The 15,045-nt window shown below is 41.0% G+C and overlaps 1 protein-coding gene across 5 annotated transcripts in view; it reads left to right on the plus strand.

Moving 5' to 3' along the window:
• Nucleotides 1–14,785, plus strand: part of zdhhc9 (zDHHC palmitoyltransferase 9) — a 44,632-nt gene extending 29,847 nt beyond the window's left edge. The window contains exons 7-12 of one of the 5 annotated variants that reach the window (XR_013491831.1): nt 782–886; nt 7,366–7,469; nt 7,670–7,772; nt 10,341–11,222; nt 11,305–11,391; nt 13,331–14,785. Coding sequence is in view for 1 of the 5 variants with exons in the window: in XM_078169436.1 (XP_078025562.1) it covers nt 782–886; nt 7,366–7,469; nt 7,670–7,772; nt 10,341–10,523 (495 nt within the window). In the remaining 4 variants the exon portion in view is untranslated. Of the gene's footprint in view, nt 1–781; nt 887–7,365; nt 7,470–7,669; nt 7,773–10,340 lie in introns of all 5 variants that reach the window. The other 4 variants (XR_013491830.1, XR_013491829.1, XR_013491832.1 and 1 more) reach the window with 4 other exon arrangements.
• The last annotated feature ends 260 nt before the right edge of the window (nt 14,786–15,045 follow it).

A 15,045-nucleotide genomic window follows, 5' to 3' on the forward strand; every position in this document is an offset into this window, starting at 1 on the left:
GTCCAAACTTTTGGCCTGTACTGTACATACCCAACACTGGCTATAGATAGGGTCCTTTGCGTTTTTGACGTCAGCCACCATAGATAGAAGCCCCTCTACAGAGGATTGTTGACCATTTGTTTGGGAGAGGAAGAGACCTCTGCAGGTAATTCGGCTACTAGTAAAAACCTCCTGAATGATGAACACTTAAGGAATCCTAAACAGGAGAAGTTTCAGCTGGTTGCAATTCGTGATCTTCACCACCAGATGCCACTAAATCCCTCTAAATCTTAAACACTGTTCCTTTAAGATCCCTTTAACAATTTTTTTGTGTAACAAATCAGCTGGAAACATTTAAAAGTCAATGAGACCAACTAGCTAGTTTTCTGCAGTTGATAAATATGCTAGTGACAGTCATTTCAGCCGGAAAAATCACTGGTCACCAGATGGAAAGAGAAGCTGCTTGCAATAGTAATGCCACAAATATCATTGTAAATCAACTGTAGAGTAACAGAGAGGATGAACACATGATCATGTGAAAGTAGTTTGAGATTTTATTAATGGAACTGAACTAAATTCCAGCTGGATATTTCTCCTTTTTTGCACAGTAAAATGAGTAATAACCTTTGACCCCTTTTTATTAAATACGTTTTACAGAATTTGTTTCCCTTTACAGACCGTCACTGTCTTTAATCATGTTGCATAACTGTCTGCCATTCTGCCGTCACCTGCTGTCCGCTGTTTAATCAGTGACCACGTGTCAGGCAGAAAGCATCTGTTGCTGTTTTCTTAACTCGAGTCCACTGTGCTGGAGGTGTTGGTGTGTTTCTTCACCCTGTGGTCGGTGGTGGGACTGACGGGCTTCCACACCTATCTGATCTCTCTCAACCAGACCACCAATGAGGACGTAAGTGCATCTTGCTGTCATGACTAATGCTGTCACATCTGCAGTTTGTTTCCTGAATCATCCTGTGAGGCACAGTGATGTACTTTGCATCTAGTTTGTTTAGGTTTCACATTGTCTCTATGCAAATGAACCATGACTAATAAACACACGGACTAACAGTATTCACTCAGTCTTTGGTTAGTTTAGTTTTCTTTAGTGTTATTGTTTATCAGTAGTACTTTATTCCAGATGCTGAACTTTCTTAACCATGCACTCAAACAGGCAGCATTTGTCCTGGTCTTAGACTTCAAGTGGACTCAGTATGATGAGTTTGGTCCATGCTGAGTTCTCACTCTCATTTACATTCGTCATTTCAAGTGTCGGGTAAAGTCCAGATGCATGTGTCACACTCTTTTTTTGGGTTTCATTTACACTGAGACACATACATGTGCCTCTGTTGGCCAGACCACAAATCTGATTGCAACATCTTGGTTTTCCTGGGTCATGTGTAGATCAGGGTACATCCTACTAAAGCCCAGAGGGTGGTGATAATGCACCTCAAACATTTTTTTCCAGCCAAAAAAACACCAGAAGAAAAATAACATTCACTTTATCACTTAATTTACCAAACTAATGGTTTTGCTTTGTAGCTAAAGAGAGGCAGATCTTTTACACCTTTTCAACATCTGTCTCAAAGCACTTAATCGCGTCGTGGTTACATTTGCACCATTTTTTGATATTTGACAGCTCTGCGTTTTTTCTTGAAATACAGAAATTTGAATAGTGGAGAACTGAGACCCGAATCTTCAAGCACTTTTGGCACTGGTGATTGGTGATCATCTGAGTTGCCACCATTAATTTCACCTACCTAAACAATCTAAGTTGCACCATTTGTGAATGTACCACAATCTCAGAACTCATCGGTTACCATCTGACGACAGTAAGGTCTCTGGGGGAGAGGGCCAATATTTCGGGTTGATCCAGTTTAGCCAGCAGATACTGGAGCCAAGACTTCCTCTTCCATGTGCTGTTCATTTTGGCTAATCTCTATAAACGTATAGATGCAAATCAATGTAGATACATTAAAAAGAAAACAAATACAAAACTAACTTGTTGTCAGACAATATCAGGTGGGCTCTAAGATTGCAATTTGGGAAAAGAATTCCGCCTCTTCAAATGTACTGTTACCATCGTTCAAACATGATTTGTCAATACTGCTTGGACTACAGACGAAAACCAGAACACTTCCTTTACCAAAATCCTGTCCCGTCGCCTACAGATTCATGTGTAGATATGCAAAATCTGTTTATAGAGATTAAATGTACCAAACGCCATGTTAGAGTCATAGTCATACTCCACCATCCCTGATCCTTACTGAGATTTTAGAGAAAGAGTTAGACGTGCATTTAAAGGTGCTGTGTGTAATTTTCAGACAGTCCCTGTTACTAATGATACCAGTGAACATTAAGTGAACTGCAGTCAACATCTTTTTACTTTTGCTGACTCGCTTGCTCTGCCCCATAGGTGTGAGCGAGCATCCTCAGCTTCGGCCAAAACAGTGATGTGACATACATGAGACTGAACATGATTGTACAGTTTTGTGTTGATGCACCGGCTGGTTTTAATTCCCCAAAACAAAAGAAGGTCCCTCCATGAACTGAATGCCCTGCTGATGTTGATGCTGATGACTGTTGACCCCAGCTTTCCCCTGACATTGGTCACATTTTAGTTTCGCCAGACAGGCTTCACTAGATAAAACTTTTTTGTGTTTACTTAGGATTGTTTTGTACTCTTTGTTGTGTTGGGTGCCAATAAAGGTACCAGATATACTTGGCTTGGTAGATCTGCACAGGGCCCTGCACTGATAGATGCCGTAACAAATTCTGAATGCCTGTATGACGCAAAGTCTATGGATGTTGTGCGCTTGCTCTACAGACCACCAAATCATAAATCTGACAGACCGTGCATATCTGGTACCTACACCAGTGGTTTGTTTATGTTAGCTGAATCCATTTCTCAGCTAACGTTAGCTGGTGTTCACACTATTAATGCTGTAGTGGAGCTGAAGAGAAGCAGGGCTCTTGGGAAACACATACAAATGTCACATGCTTTGGTTTTTCCCAGCAATGCCATCCCAAGTCCTTTACATAGGAGTCAGTCCACAGGCTGTTTTAGGCAACTGCGAAAATCAGGGAAGGTCTTAGTTTTTAACTTACGTTACAATCAGGTCAGCCCTTGGCTCCTAAACAGCTATCAACACATAAGTAGTTAAAAATAGCACCTTAAAGGTAGAGATTTGTTTTAAAATTAGATTTAGCTGATTACACATAATAAAGATGAAGTACAGTTATAAGATTGTGTGTGTAAATGTTGTCATCAGGCAGCTTGGCTTCACGTGGCTGGAAAGACAAACATACATCGCAGAGGTGTAAACACTACAATTTCTAAGACTCCAGAACTGTTTCCTTGACAACAGCTCGGCCTCGTACAGCACTGAAGGACGAAGGGCTGGTAAAGTGTAGCTTGTTAAACAAAGCTATTACACTGTAAACTACAGTAAAACAAATACAGAAGGTGTTGAAAGAGAACAGAGCGTGAGAAAAAAAACAAGAAAGTCTATTTATAACTCAAGTTAAAACAGAGACATACAGTGTGTCACATTGGTTTGTTCCTTTTTCTCACATGAGGCAGACTGGACCACATGAAGCGGCTGACCAGTCTCTCTGCCTGTATTGCAAAATTTACCATCCAGTTCAGCCACACTGTGACCAAATGCCAGATACAGGAACACTTCAATGCTTCTCAGAGTCTGAACCATTTGACAAATTGGCTGGTGAGCGCTCCTCTCTGCTTATGGAGCCGACGTCATCTAATGATCTAAAAATATGCACATGAAGAGCTGCTATTCTTCATAAAAGCCAATGATAGAAGTGAGCTGAAATAAGAACAAAACCGAGCAGCTGGTTTATGACTCTCAACTTGTCAGTCACATTTAGAAAAAGCTCGTGAGGCTAAATGAGGAAAAAAGTATTGATTGCTTGATCACATTACCATGGAGTCGTTGTTGAGTCACCACACACACACACACACACACACACACACACACACAGACAGAGACACACACACACACACAGATTCAGGCTGCTGTGAAGCAGAAGATGAGTGGTGGTGGTGGTGCAGGTGGATGAATCCACAGAGGGAGTAATTTATGTTGTGTCTCTGTATGCTAACATTAACAGTGTGTATACTTCATTGGGGGCTTTGTTAGCCCAGATCTGACTGCAGAGGCTCTGACGGGAAGCTGAGAGCAGCAGCAGTGATGGTGGGAGGTTCTAGATGGCTGAAAGCAAGAGAGTGCACTCATACTTTGTTGTAATGATTAATTTTTAATTCCCTTTTTTCCTTCTTGTGGGAAAGCTGGCCTCATTTTTTTCATTTAATCAGTAATGAAGCTCTGCAATGTGCACCTACAGTACAGTGTGATGTTGCTCCAGGAGTTGAAACAGTGGCTGTCGGCCCGGTCGCTTCGATATCTGTGATTTGGCCTAATAATAGAAGCATCGATACCTGCAGGGGCTGGGCATGCTGCCAGAAATACTGCTGTGGCAGAGAGGTGGGGGGAGGTGGAGAGGGAGAAGAGGAGGAGGAGAAGAGGAGAGGAGGAGAGGAAGATAGAAATGGTGGAATAAGGGCGAACAAGAGAAGGCACCTTGAGTGTCGTAGCTGCTCTGGTCTCTCCCATCGGATGACACATGCTCTGTCAACTGTGTCTCCTGCACACACACTCACACTCACACACATTCATACACACACAGATAGTACACAAAGGCATGCAGTACTGAAGTACCTCGTGGGCAGACTGTTGACCTACATGTACTGCAGCTAAAAAAAAAGCTGTTTTCTTTGACCTGCGGCAGGGTCAGTCGGTACAAACTTGTGCTGTGCAGCCAAGCTTAGTTTAGAGGTCAGTTATATATGTCAATCAATAATCTGCTTTTTCTTCCTTTGCATGTTTTTTGGCAAATAAAAAGCATAATGTATCCTGAATTTTTAGTAAGTTACACTTAAATCTGCGGATGCACGATGTTGGATTTTTGCAGATATCTATTATGGCAGTAATTTCCAACTCAATTTTGCAGATTGCTGATAAATGCACGTTTTTCTCCACCTTATTTCGGAACACATTAAGACTCTCCTGCCTTTCAAGGTGTTCACTGGGATGACATAAGAAAACTACTTCATCTGTGGTGACACATAAAATATGCCATATTTATTTTTACGTAACATTTTCAATGAGACAGTCCTGACAGTTGCCAGAACCAGGACAAATTTTACTTATTTTGACTAATTAGTGTTGCATAATTAAAGTGTCATCTTATGGGCCTGTCATATTAGCAGAAACGTTCTTGTGAGGACAATGCAGATATTTAGTTTTAAAGACCATCATACTGATGACTTGCCAATATTATCACGCATCCCCATTTGAATTAAGAAATTATGTGTCGGTTCAATCCCTGGACCGGCCGGATAAATCTGGAATAAGTGTAAAAGCAGCGCTTGTCCCTCCCTGATGACTACCCATGAGCAAGACCCTTAACCCCATCTGCTCCAGTGGGTCAGACTCTGGTTGTACTGGGCAGTTTCCAGATGTGAATGTATGTTACAGTGTAGATGTGATCAGGCTTCCTCCTAGTAAAATCACTGTGAATAAAGAAGTAACAAAAAATGAAATAATAATTTGTTATTGCATTTTCAATGGGAGTATAACAAAAAACTAAAATGAAAAACGCAGTTATGCTACTCAAATAGTTTCATTGATAGAGATTATGAAAAAAAGTTGGGGGCGACCTGGTAGCTCTCCTGGTGAAGTGTGTGCCCCGTGTACGTAAGGCTGAATCCTTAGCAGTAACCTTAGCAAGTTTGCTTTACTTTGCTGCATGTCATCCCCCCTTTCTCCACCTTTTCTTACCTGTCTTCAGTTGCTCTGTTGACGGATGCAAAAATTACCCCAATATTGATGTATTCCAAAAAATTAATAAAGTTGTATTTGCAGCTTTACTACATGGGCGTTTGTGCTTTACTGTAGTATCTTTAGCCCTTCTTACATAAACAACAACAAACCAAATGACAGCAGCATCATCTTGCTCCAGTGTGTGATTATAGACTGCACAGCGGCATCATGAAATCACAAGAGGTGTGACGAGTGTGACATGTAACGCATCAGCATTTGCCTCTAGTGTGACATAAAACATACATGTTCGCAGCGCTTCCAAACAATAACAGTGGCATTAGCATGTCAATAATAAACATATATCATCCCTGTTATATGGCGACTGATCTAACCTTTTGCTTGGAGGGCAAGAAGCTCCGGGACCTCGCTGTTTTCACAGTTTGCAGACATTAATGGCCACTATTTTTTTTCTTTGAGTTAGCTGCTAACTGCTAACAGCTACTTTTAAATGTCCCATGATGGGTTGCCTGCATAACACATAGGCAAAACATCACACCCATGCTGTCCATGATCCCGTCCCGCAGACTTTCCTGTTTATACAGACACTGTTACGATGCTGTTACTACCTCCCGTGGTGTATTAACAGCAAGACCACTCTGTTCCCCTGTTCCCTGATCGTACCTTCGAAATAGCATGACGAGGCAGCACAACAGCATTATATTCCCACCTTGTACGGGTAGTATAAAAAGGTCTTTTGATTGATGTTCTGTTATAGTGTCTTTTAAGAGAATATTAACTATAAATAAAAATGTAGATTACGTTATTTTTTCTTTAATCCTAAGAACATGCAGAAGAAGTGAGAGTCACCCCCGAGTCGTGACTGCAGGTAATTCCTTTCAGGCTGTATACAGCCCCAACCACCTCCAACCAACAAGGTGGAGCAACCTGTGTGTAACCTGAGATCCCAACATTTCCAAAGATACTAAATATGTCAGGCAGAATTTTTTGGACATAGGTATAAAATGATGTACAGTACATCTAATACATTTCCATTTGATTTAACTGTGCAGAGGTAAAAACCTGTTTTGGGTTTGACTCTATCACAGAACATGTATATGATGCAGTCAGTGTAGAAAAATGTGATTTTTTTTTTCACCCTTACAGCTACTTAAATAAAAGATGAAAACCGAATTAAAATGTGCCTCCTGTTAGCTGCCGAATAATGCATATGCATGCAGTACAGTGTGGGAGGACTCCTTATTACTGGGAGAATCCTTTGCATGAATTCTCAGATTTTTCAATGAATTATTAAAGTGGTTGTAATCTTGCGGTGCTCGTTCGCACCCGTTGGCACACAGAGTTCCCATTAAACCAGGAATCATTAAATCCCGACAAGATCCTTTTTAGTAGGTCAAAGCCGAGCCCGTGGGAATAACATCTAAAAACAGGAGACATGCTTTTGAATAAGGTATAAGCACAGGGAAAATCAGGGAAATGGTCTGGGAAGGCTTGCTGCTCCAGTGATGTGTACATTTTGTTTTTGCCACAGATTAAAGGATCCTGGTCGGGGAAGAACAGAGTGCAGAACCCATACAGCCACAAGAACATCATCAAAAACTGCTGCGAGGTGCTCTGCGGGCCGACGTACCCGAGGTAATCCCACATCTTTATCGTTTCATTTATTGTCATGTTGTCTGTATTAAGATTTTGCTGTCTTCCTGCTGTAATCAATGAGCTCTGTATCAGTGCCTGTGATAGATTAGACTGTTAGATCTGCTCCTCTCCTACATCTCGTCCCGGTGAGTAACGAGCAGGACGCAGTTTGTGACTGATTGTTTTGTCTCGCTCTCCAGCGTCTTGGACAGAAGAGGAGTGATGCAGGAAGACTCTACTGTTTCTGCTACGTCTGCTGCACCCTCCTCCTCCAGCAGTTGCAACCCAGTGTCACAAACCACAGTGAGCGCACGCACACACACACACACACACACACACACACAGTACCCTCCCCCCTCACACACTTCTCTGGCTCTAAAGTGGATCGAGGCTGCAAAGCACAGAGTAGTGAATACAGAGCAGACATAAAACAGTCTAAACCAATTACAGAGAGTGTTGGAAAGAAGAAAGGAAGTGTGTGTGTGTGTGTGTGTGGGAGAGGAGAGCACTTTTTTATCGAAGTGACATTGATGATCCATCTTGAGATACATGGATGTGGAGCCATTTTGTGGCTATGGATTCATTTGTTATATATTCTCCTAATATTGACAGGGTTCCTACAGCTCAAGCGCTCAGGTGTGGTCAAGGCTTTAGATAAAGGTAATGACCAGTGGTGAGACCATAAGCAGCAGGCATCAGAGAGGAAACTACGAAAATGTCAGACAAAGCACAGAAAAAGATGCAAATATAGCAAACAAGAGTGGATGTTGTATGCTGTAAAGCCCTGTGAGGCAAATTGTGATTTGTGATATTGGGCTTTATAAATAAAATTGATTGATTGATTGATCTGTGGTTGGCTGTCACCCTCATTTTCCCTGGTGATATTGTTTACAAACAATAACCGACAAATCCTGCATAGTATACAGCACAGAATTAAATCTAAGACCAGTTTTAAAATCACCAAATTGAAGAAAAAAAATCATGACCCAGCATTAACAAAACTAGGAAACAGCTGCTGTTAAATTCCTAAAATCCTATAAAATCCTACTTACCATGTTTTTAAAACTTAAGAAAGATTGATTTAAGACATTTTATTACCATTCAAGGCCTTATTTTAGTTTAATGAATTTTAGGATCAGTGGGAACCCTGTAGCTAGGTCATTGAGGTGGGGTTTCTCTCATCAATGTTGCTGTAGATCATGTTCACATTATTATGTTTCACTGCCACACAGGTACCGCAAGACCTGATCTCATTGAGTATTGCGCAGTAGAAACTATATTTTTAACTACTTCATATCACAATGATTATGGAAGATTGTGTTGATTTACCCAAGAGTGGTAACAAGATAGTTTATGCCCCTTACTGTAATTAAAAGTCTTGAATAACTGTCATTATTTGTTTAAGAAAGTTAGTTTATGCCTACCATACGCTAAAAGACTTTTAAAAGACTAAAGTCTGGTACCCTCTCACGTCTCAAGACAGTGTGAGGTTTTAGTTATACGCTATAGAATTTGCAAAGACTGGGAATCTTGCAGGGTCACTGTTTGCAAGACTACAACTAGATTCCTTTTGAGCTTATTTCCCATCCTGCTCTACGCCAAACTAGACCAAAATACTATGTGAAGTTCCTTCTAAGGAATATGAAATATTGTGAAAAGTGTCTGCAAAAATGCATCACTCTAGAAACACAAGATCAAAGGCACCATATGTCGACAGTATTCTTGTCAGTCGACATCAGTACAATCGATAAAGATAAACTGTATTTGCTTACAAACAAAAAGTCTCCCAGCCTCTGTTGGTTAGCTGTTCTATTTTAGTGGGAGCAGACTGTGGGAATGAGAGGTGAACTGTTTAAAAAATGAAGATTTCTCACTAAATAAATGCTGGTTGGTGGATCAGATACATGCTGAATTGAACACCAACTCTTGTTCACTCCACAACTCCACCAGTTTCTCCTCCTTTACCACAGTACAAGAGAGCCAAGACTTCACATTCTTGCGCCTCCCTGCAGTCCCCTCCATGTTTACTGTTAACCCAGTTTGCTGCTTCCTGTTTTGAGCTGGAGAGAGTGCAGCTATTGTTTGTTGACAATGTTCACATCATTGAACTTAACTTAACTAAGACTAAAAACTTAAGATAATATTGAACATATTTGAATTCGCTGGAACGTCAAGATGAAAGAAAAAAAAAACAGCTCAGACTGAGTTTTGTGACCACCTTACACCAAATGATTGAGATCAGGAGAGTGTGCCACAACTGTGGTAAAACTCTCATGAATTTATTCTGACATTGTAAATTTATCTGCGACAGAGAAGTTACTTGAAAAGTCGGTTGGTGTTCGGCCAGCATTGGTCGTATTTCACTGCGTCCACAATGCTGTTGCTCTTCCAGGAGCACCAGAACCTGGGCAGTGAAACTGATATTTTGTGGAGCTATTTATAGTCAGAACTCAACAAGGAGAAGAGTAATCTATTTTTTCTTTTTGTAATTTTTACTCCTCAAATAAAACGTTCCAGTTTGATCTCTGTGCTTTTGCTGTTGGGATGCAGAGACTCTACCTGAGTACGACTCTCCAACACTCAGCTGCTGTTTGGTGTCGTATCACAGATACTGCTGTAGATAATTATCATATTTTTTTAGCAACATTAGCAACATCCAGCAGCCGTTTTATGTCATTCTGTTGTTTTGTTGATTTCTTATATGGTGGGGAAAGAAGAGTTCTGCTCTGCTAGACACGTGTGTTTAAAATCCTGAAACAGTGAGTCAGTTCAGACACAAATGACCCTCTTGTTTGCATGTTATCGCTCCTATACCTCCTATCGCTGCAGCTCAGTTTATCACCAGTGTCTCTCCCTTTCCTCTCTCCACAGAAAACCACGGCTCCACTCATCCCTAATGAGCACACACCTGATGATGCCAAGCCGAGCATTGCGGTCTCAGCAGAAAAGAGCACCTCCCCCAAAGAGGAGCTCCCTCCTGCTTCAAAGGTCCCGCCCCTGGCTTCTCCCGAGACTGATGCAGAAGCATCCATCGCCAAGGACAAGGGCCATTAGCTGCATGAGGGGGCGGCTCTCATCGTAGCCACTCCCCCGACATCCTGCCCAGTCAGAAACTGAAACATTAATAATCAACTTGTGATTACTGTGCGGGTGACTCAGTTATTCTCCGACTGCCGCCCTACATTCCACCAGAAGAGAAGAGTTTTTGCAGCAGCTCCTCCTCTTCCCTCCTCTCCTCACCAGTAGCTGCAGAGCTGTTTGATTGACACTTGCTCCTGCAGGAGGCGGATGGGGTGATTTAATGGAAAGTCAGCAGCTTTTCTGTCTCCTGAACACTGCATGGAAAAGACACGCAGGGGGAGAAGCTGCTGGAAGAACTGCAGAGGAAAACAAAACTCTCCAAGCATATGACATCCCTGCAGGTCACCTGTGGGTCGCTCTAATTGTCAATACTACTTTTATTCTTTATTTAAAATTGCATAATGACATTTATTGTGAGATGCCAGTTCAAATATACTCCTTGCAAGTGTCTGGCAAAGACGATATTACTTCTGGACGTGTATAAAACTTCATACATACGGTCAGTTCTCTGTTGTGTGCACATTACATGCCCTATGCAAACCATGAGATGGCTCGACAAGCAGCTTTGTGATGATGAGAGTTAACACCTGTCAGTCAGTGAGTACACATGATGTCCAGGCACGAGGAGGACATGCAAATCTTTAGCTGAGATATCCTAAAGGCTCCTTCCAGGCAAGTGAAAATCTACCTTGTATTCTGATATTGCTGCATTCAGTACTGTTGTTACTTACGTGCACCTTTTGTTTTCCTAAAGTGATCCAGACCAACGCCTGTCCTTCCATTTTTATATAATCAAGGATGTAGTGTGACGTCGGTGCTCTGAAATAGATGAAATTGCTTGGTGAGTCTTGTATCCAGGAGACGCTCAGCCAGAGTCCCAGTATGTGTGTGAGAGAGACGACCTGACTTCTGATGATAGTAGACACTAGTAGTAACAGTGCCTTATCATGTAATAGTTGCACTTTCAGATGCAACTAAGGTCGACCAACAGAGGAGCCTTTGATCCGTTCTAACCACTGACACAGTGTTCAATGAGAAATGACGACTTTTATCAGTCCAGTGGTTCCCAGCCTGCAGGTTTGGACCCCCACACATAGTTTCAAGATCATCTAAGGCAGTGGTTCACAACTGATCCAGCCACAGTGTCCAGATTTCTTTTCTCTCCTTCGTCATTAGTTCAATGTCCACACAGTCTAAAATATTCAGCGCCATCCTTGCGTGTGGCCATGTCAATAGGTTATTCACTTTCCTGCAGAGAGTTAGACGAGATGATCGCCACCACTCTCATGTATGTGTAATGAATATGAAGCTACAGCCAGTAGCTTGTTAGCTTAGCTTAGCATAAAGACTGGAAACAAGGGGAAACAGTGAGCCTGGCTCTATCCAAAACTCAAAAATACACCTACCAGCACCTCTAAAGCTATCTATTGATTTGTTTAAACTGTACAAAAAACTTTGTGTGAAAACAACAGGAAGTCAAGAAAGAGTTTCACCTGTACACAATAATCAAATGCAATACAGCATATTTAATTCATGAGTTTAAAGCTGCTTTCACACGGCCCTGACAACCACCCTGACGACTGCCCTGACAACCACCTACCGAAGAAAGAGAAGTCAAGAAAGTCCCAAAAAGCAAATTGTTTATTTTATAAACTATTTATTTGGCTTATTATATATGACAGTCTGGGTGTGAAAGGGGCAGAGAGAGGGGATAACATGCAGCGAAGGCCTGCAGGCTGGAATTGAACACATTGCCACTGCGGCAAGGACACTGCCTTTGTAAGTGGGACGCCTGCTCTACTCACTAAGCTACTGGGCACCCTGCAAAGTGTTTTTAAAAGTGGCTGCTGTGGCTTCAGTCCAAGGCTGCGATGAAAGGCAGATACATTGGTGACCATCACTGGTAGAAGTGCAAGCTAGCTTGTAGTTGCATACTGTAACAAGACTAAAGAAATCACTGAAATTACCAAAGATTTATAAATGTTGGACAGCTTACCAGTCATCTATCTTTGGTGGAAATGTTTCTCTTCTGGTTGTCCTTATAGGTTGCTAGGCTTGTCTGCGTATAGAGACATCAACATAATCAGCTCTTCCATCTTGTCTTCTTTCTGCTTCCAATAGATCGGCCAAAGTCAAGCAGCTATTGCCAGAAGTTCAACAGGGTGCTGGCAGGCTGAATTTGTATTATTATTTGTTTAATCTTTGGACCAAGCCAGGCTACCTGTTTCCCCCTGTCTCCAGTCTTCTTTAGGCCAAGCTGAGCAAAATAAAAAGTGAACCATCCCAGTGGTCCATGTTTTGCTTTTAACAAGAGAGAAAAGAAACATGCTACAAATCTGTGCTTTTTTTCCTTATGAAATCCTGTGAATTTTTCTTTGGAAATTCTTTAAAATCCAATCTGAGAAGGAAATTGTACTCGTTTGAACTGGTGACAGCTGGTTTTAATGAGTCACCGCTCTGACAGGTTGGGAACCACTGAGTTAGACCCCGTGAAGCAAAAACTAAGCAAAGCCATGGTTGAACTGTACATAGTTTTAGCAGGTAAAGATGTACTGAAACCCTCTCAGCTGTTTGGTGAGGAGGAAAGACTGCAGCAGAAATTTATTTTGTTGTGTTTTATAAGTACGGCCGGTGTTAATTACGCTGCCTGTGAGCTTGAGCACCTCCTCCTGCTAATCACACCAGAACTGATCTTCCTCTGAGTTCTTTTTGCTGTCTGTCCTCCCTCTATACAAACATATTAAACTCCTCTCCTTCTCCCTGCATCTTTGCTGTGACAGATATCCTTACAGTACGCCCAGGGCCGAGGCCGCCTCCGCTGCAGCCGTCTGTGGCAGGCTCATTATCGCCGAGAACGAAGCTGAGGCAGAGAGATCCTTTCTTTTCACACATCTATGTATGTCAGCCTTTAATGTGGCTCGAGAGTTTATTTTGTTTTGGTCACAGATTGCTCAAGGGGACAGCATCCACACTGAGGAAAGACAGAGAGAGAAAGCGAAGCTTCTTTTAGTATTTAAATGATGTTAGCTGATAGCGAGGGTTTGTAATAGTGATTGTGTTGTATGCAAGACAGAGTTAGTATTTGTGAAATATACTTGTGTAGAAGTTCTAGTGTATCAGCAGCATTGTATCAGAAATTTGCCCGAGATTATTTATTATCAAGACTCCAGACAGTCACAATATCTCCTAAAGATTTTTTCCAAACAGAGTGGAAAATGAATTTTAGGATGCTGAGATTGTTGGCAGCTGTTTGATTGTTTGCATTGTACCATAACAATAACGAAGTAGTTGAAGGCATAAGATATCAGACACCCTGTATGATAAAAGCTTAATGTAAGCCTGTTCTTTTCCATTGTAGGTTCATCTGTGGATGATTTTCTTGGTTAACTGATTGATAGTTTGGTTTATATCATGTCAAAAAAGTTGACATATTGAAGTTGACATATTATTTTGTCAAACCAACAGATCCATAACTTCAAAATATTCAATTGACTATTAAAAAAATCAGAAAAAATGTACATTTGAAAAGCTGGAACTAGCACATTTTGGGCATATGTGCTTTAAATATTAGTTGCCAATCAATTTTCTGTTGATCGACTAATCGATAGATCAGCAATAGATTAGTCTCTACACACTCTGAGAAAAGGAAAGATAAGTGACACATCTCTATTTGAAGAAGCTGTAAAGTGTGTGGCAGTATTTGTTTCTGTGAAGTATAAAAAAGTGAAACTGCTGAGTATTTGTTTGGAAAACTTTACAGTAAGAAGTACTAACTCAAGACCAGGTTTTAAAGCTGAAGTTAGTGGCTGAACTTTCTTTGTGGAAAGTATTTGAAGACAGTTTTGTGTATTTGATCGCTTTGCGTTGCTGTCACCGAGAAGCAAGAATGTATGTGATTGATACTCTATAAAAGAAGGGACGGGAGATTTTGAAAGGGACATTTGAAGTTTAATTTTTAGCTCTTAAGGCTATAGAGACTGTAGATTCAAGCTGAGCTCTTGTACGTATGATTCCTGTGTTAAAATGCCATGACGTGGTCAGATCTGAATGCTCTGATCAAGCTATTACATTGCATTATGTATACAGATACAGTACTATACCATTGATGGAACTCTTTATTTATGTTCACTTTGTTTAGTATCAGCACTGTGATTATATGTATTTCATTCAATTTACTTCACTTCTTTTTACATGATCAGTGTGTCTGGTAAATAAACAATACTGTCTTATTATTATTATTTGTCTTTTAAGATATGTTTTCTTTTGATGGGAGTTGCTTATGGATGCAATGCACTGCACTTTAGCCTCTTCAGCAAATTGCAAACACGTAAGTGTGAGTAGCTGGTAAAAATGTAGCATTAAAATGTAAGAACAAAAAAGTCATAGAATGGTATGTCATCGAAAACAACAACAAAAGTCATAGTATAGTATGTGGTCCAAAACCATGAAAAAAGGTCATAGTATTGTATGTGGCCCAAAATCATGAAAAAAAGGT

The sequence above is a fragment of the Epinephelus lanceolatus genome, chromosome 7, assembly GCF_041903045.1.
Source record: "Epinephelus lanceolatus isolate andai-2023 chromosome 7, ASM4190304v1, whole genome shotgun sequence".
Classification (NCBI taxonomy): Eukaryota; Metazoa; Chordata; class Actinopteri; order Perciformes; family Serranidae; genus Epinephelus; species Epinephelus lanceolatus.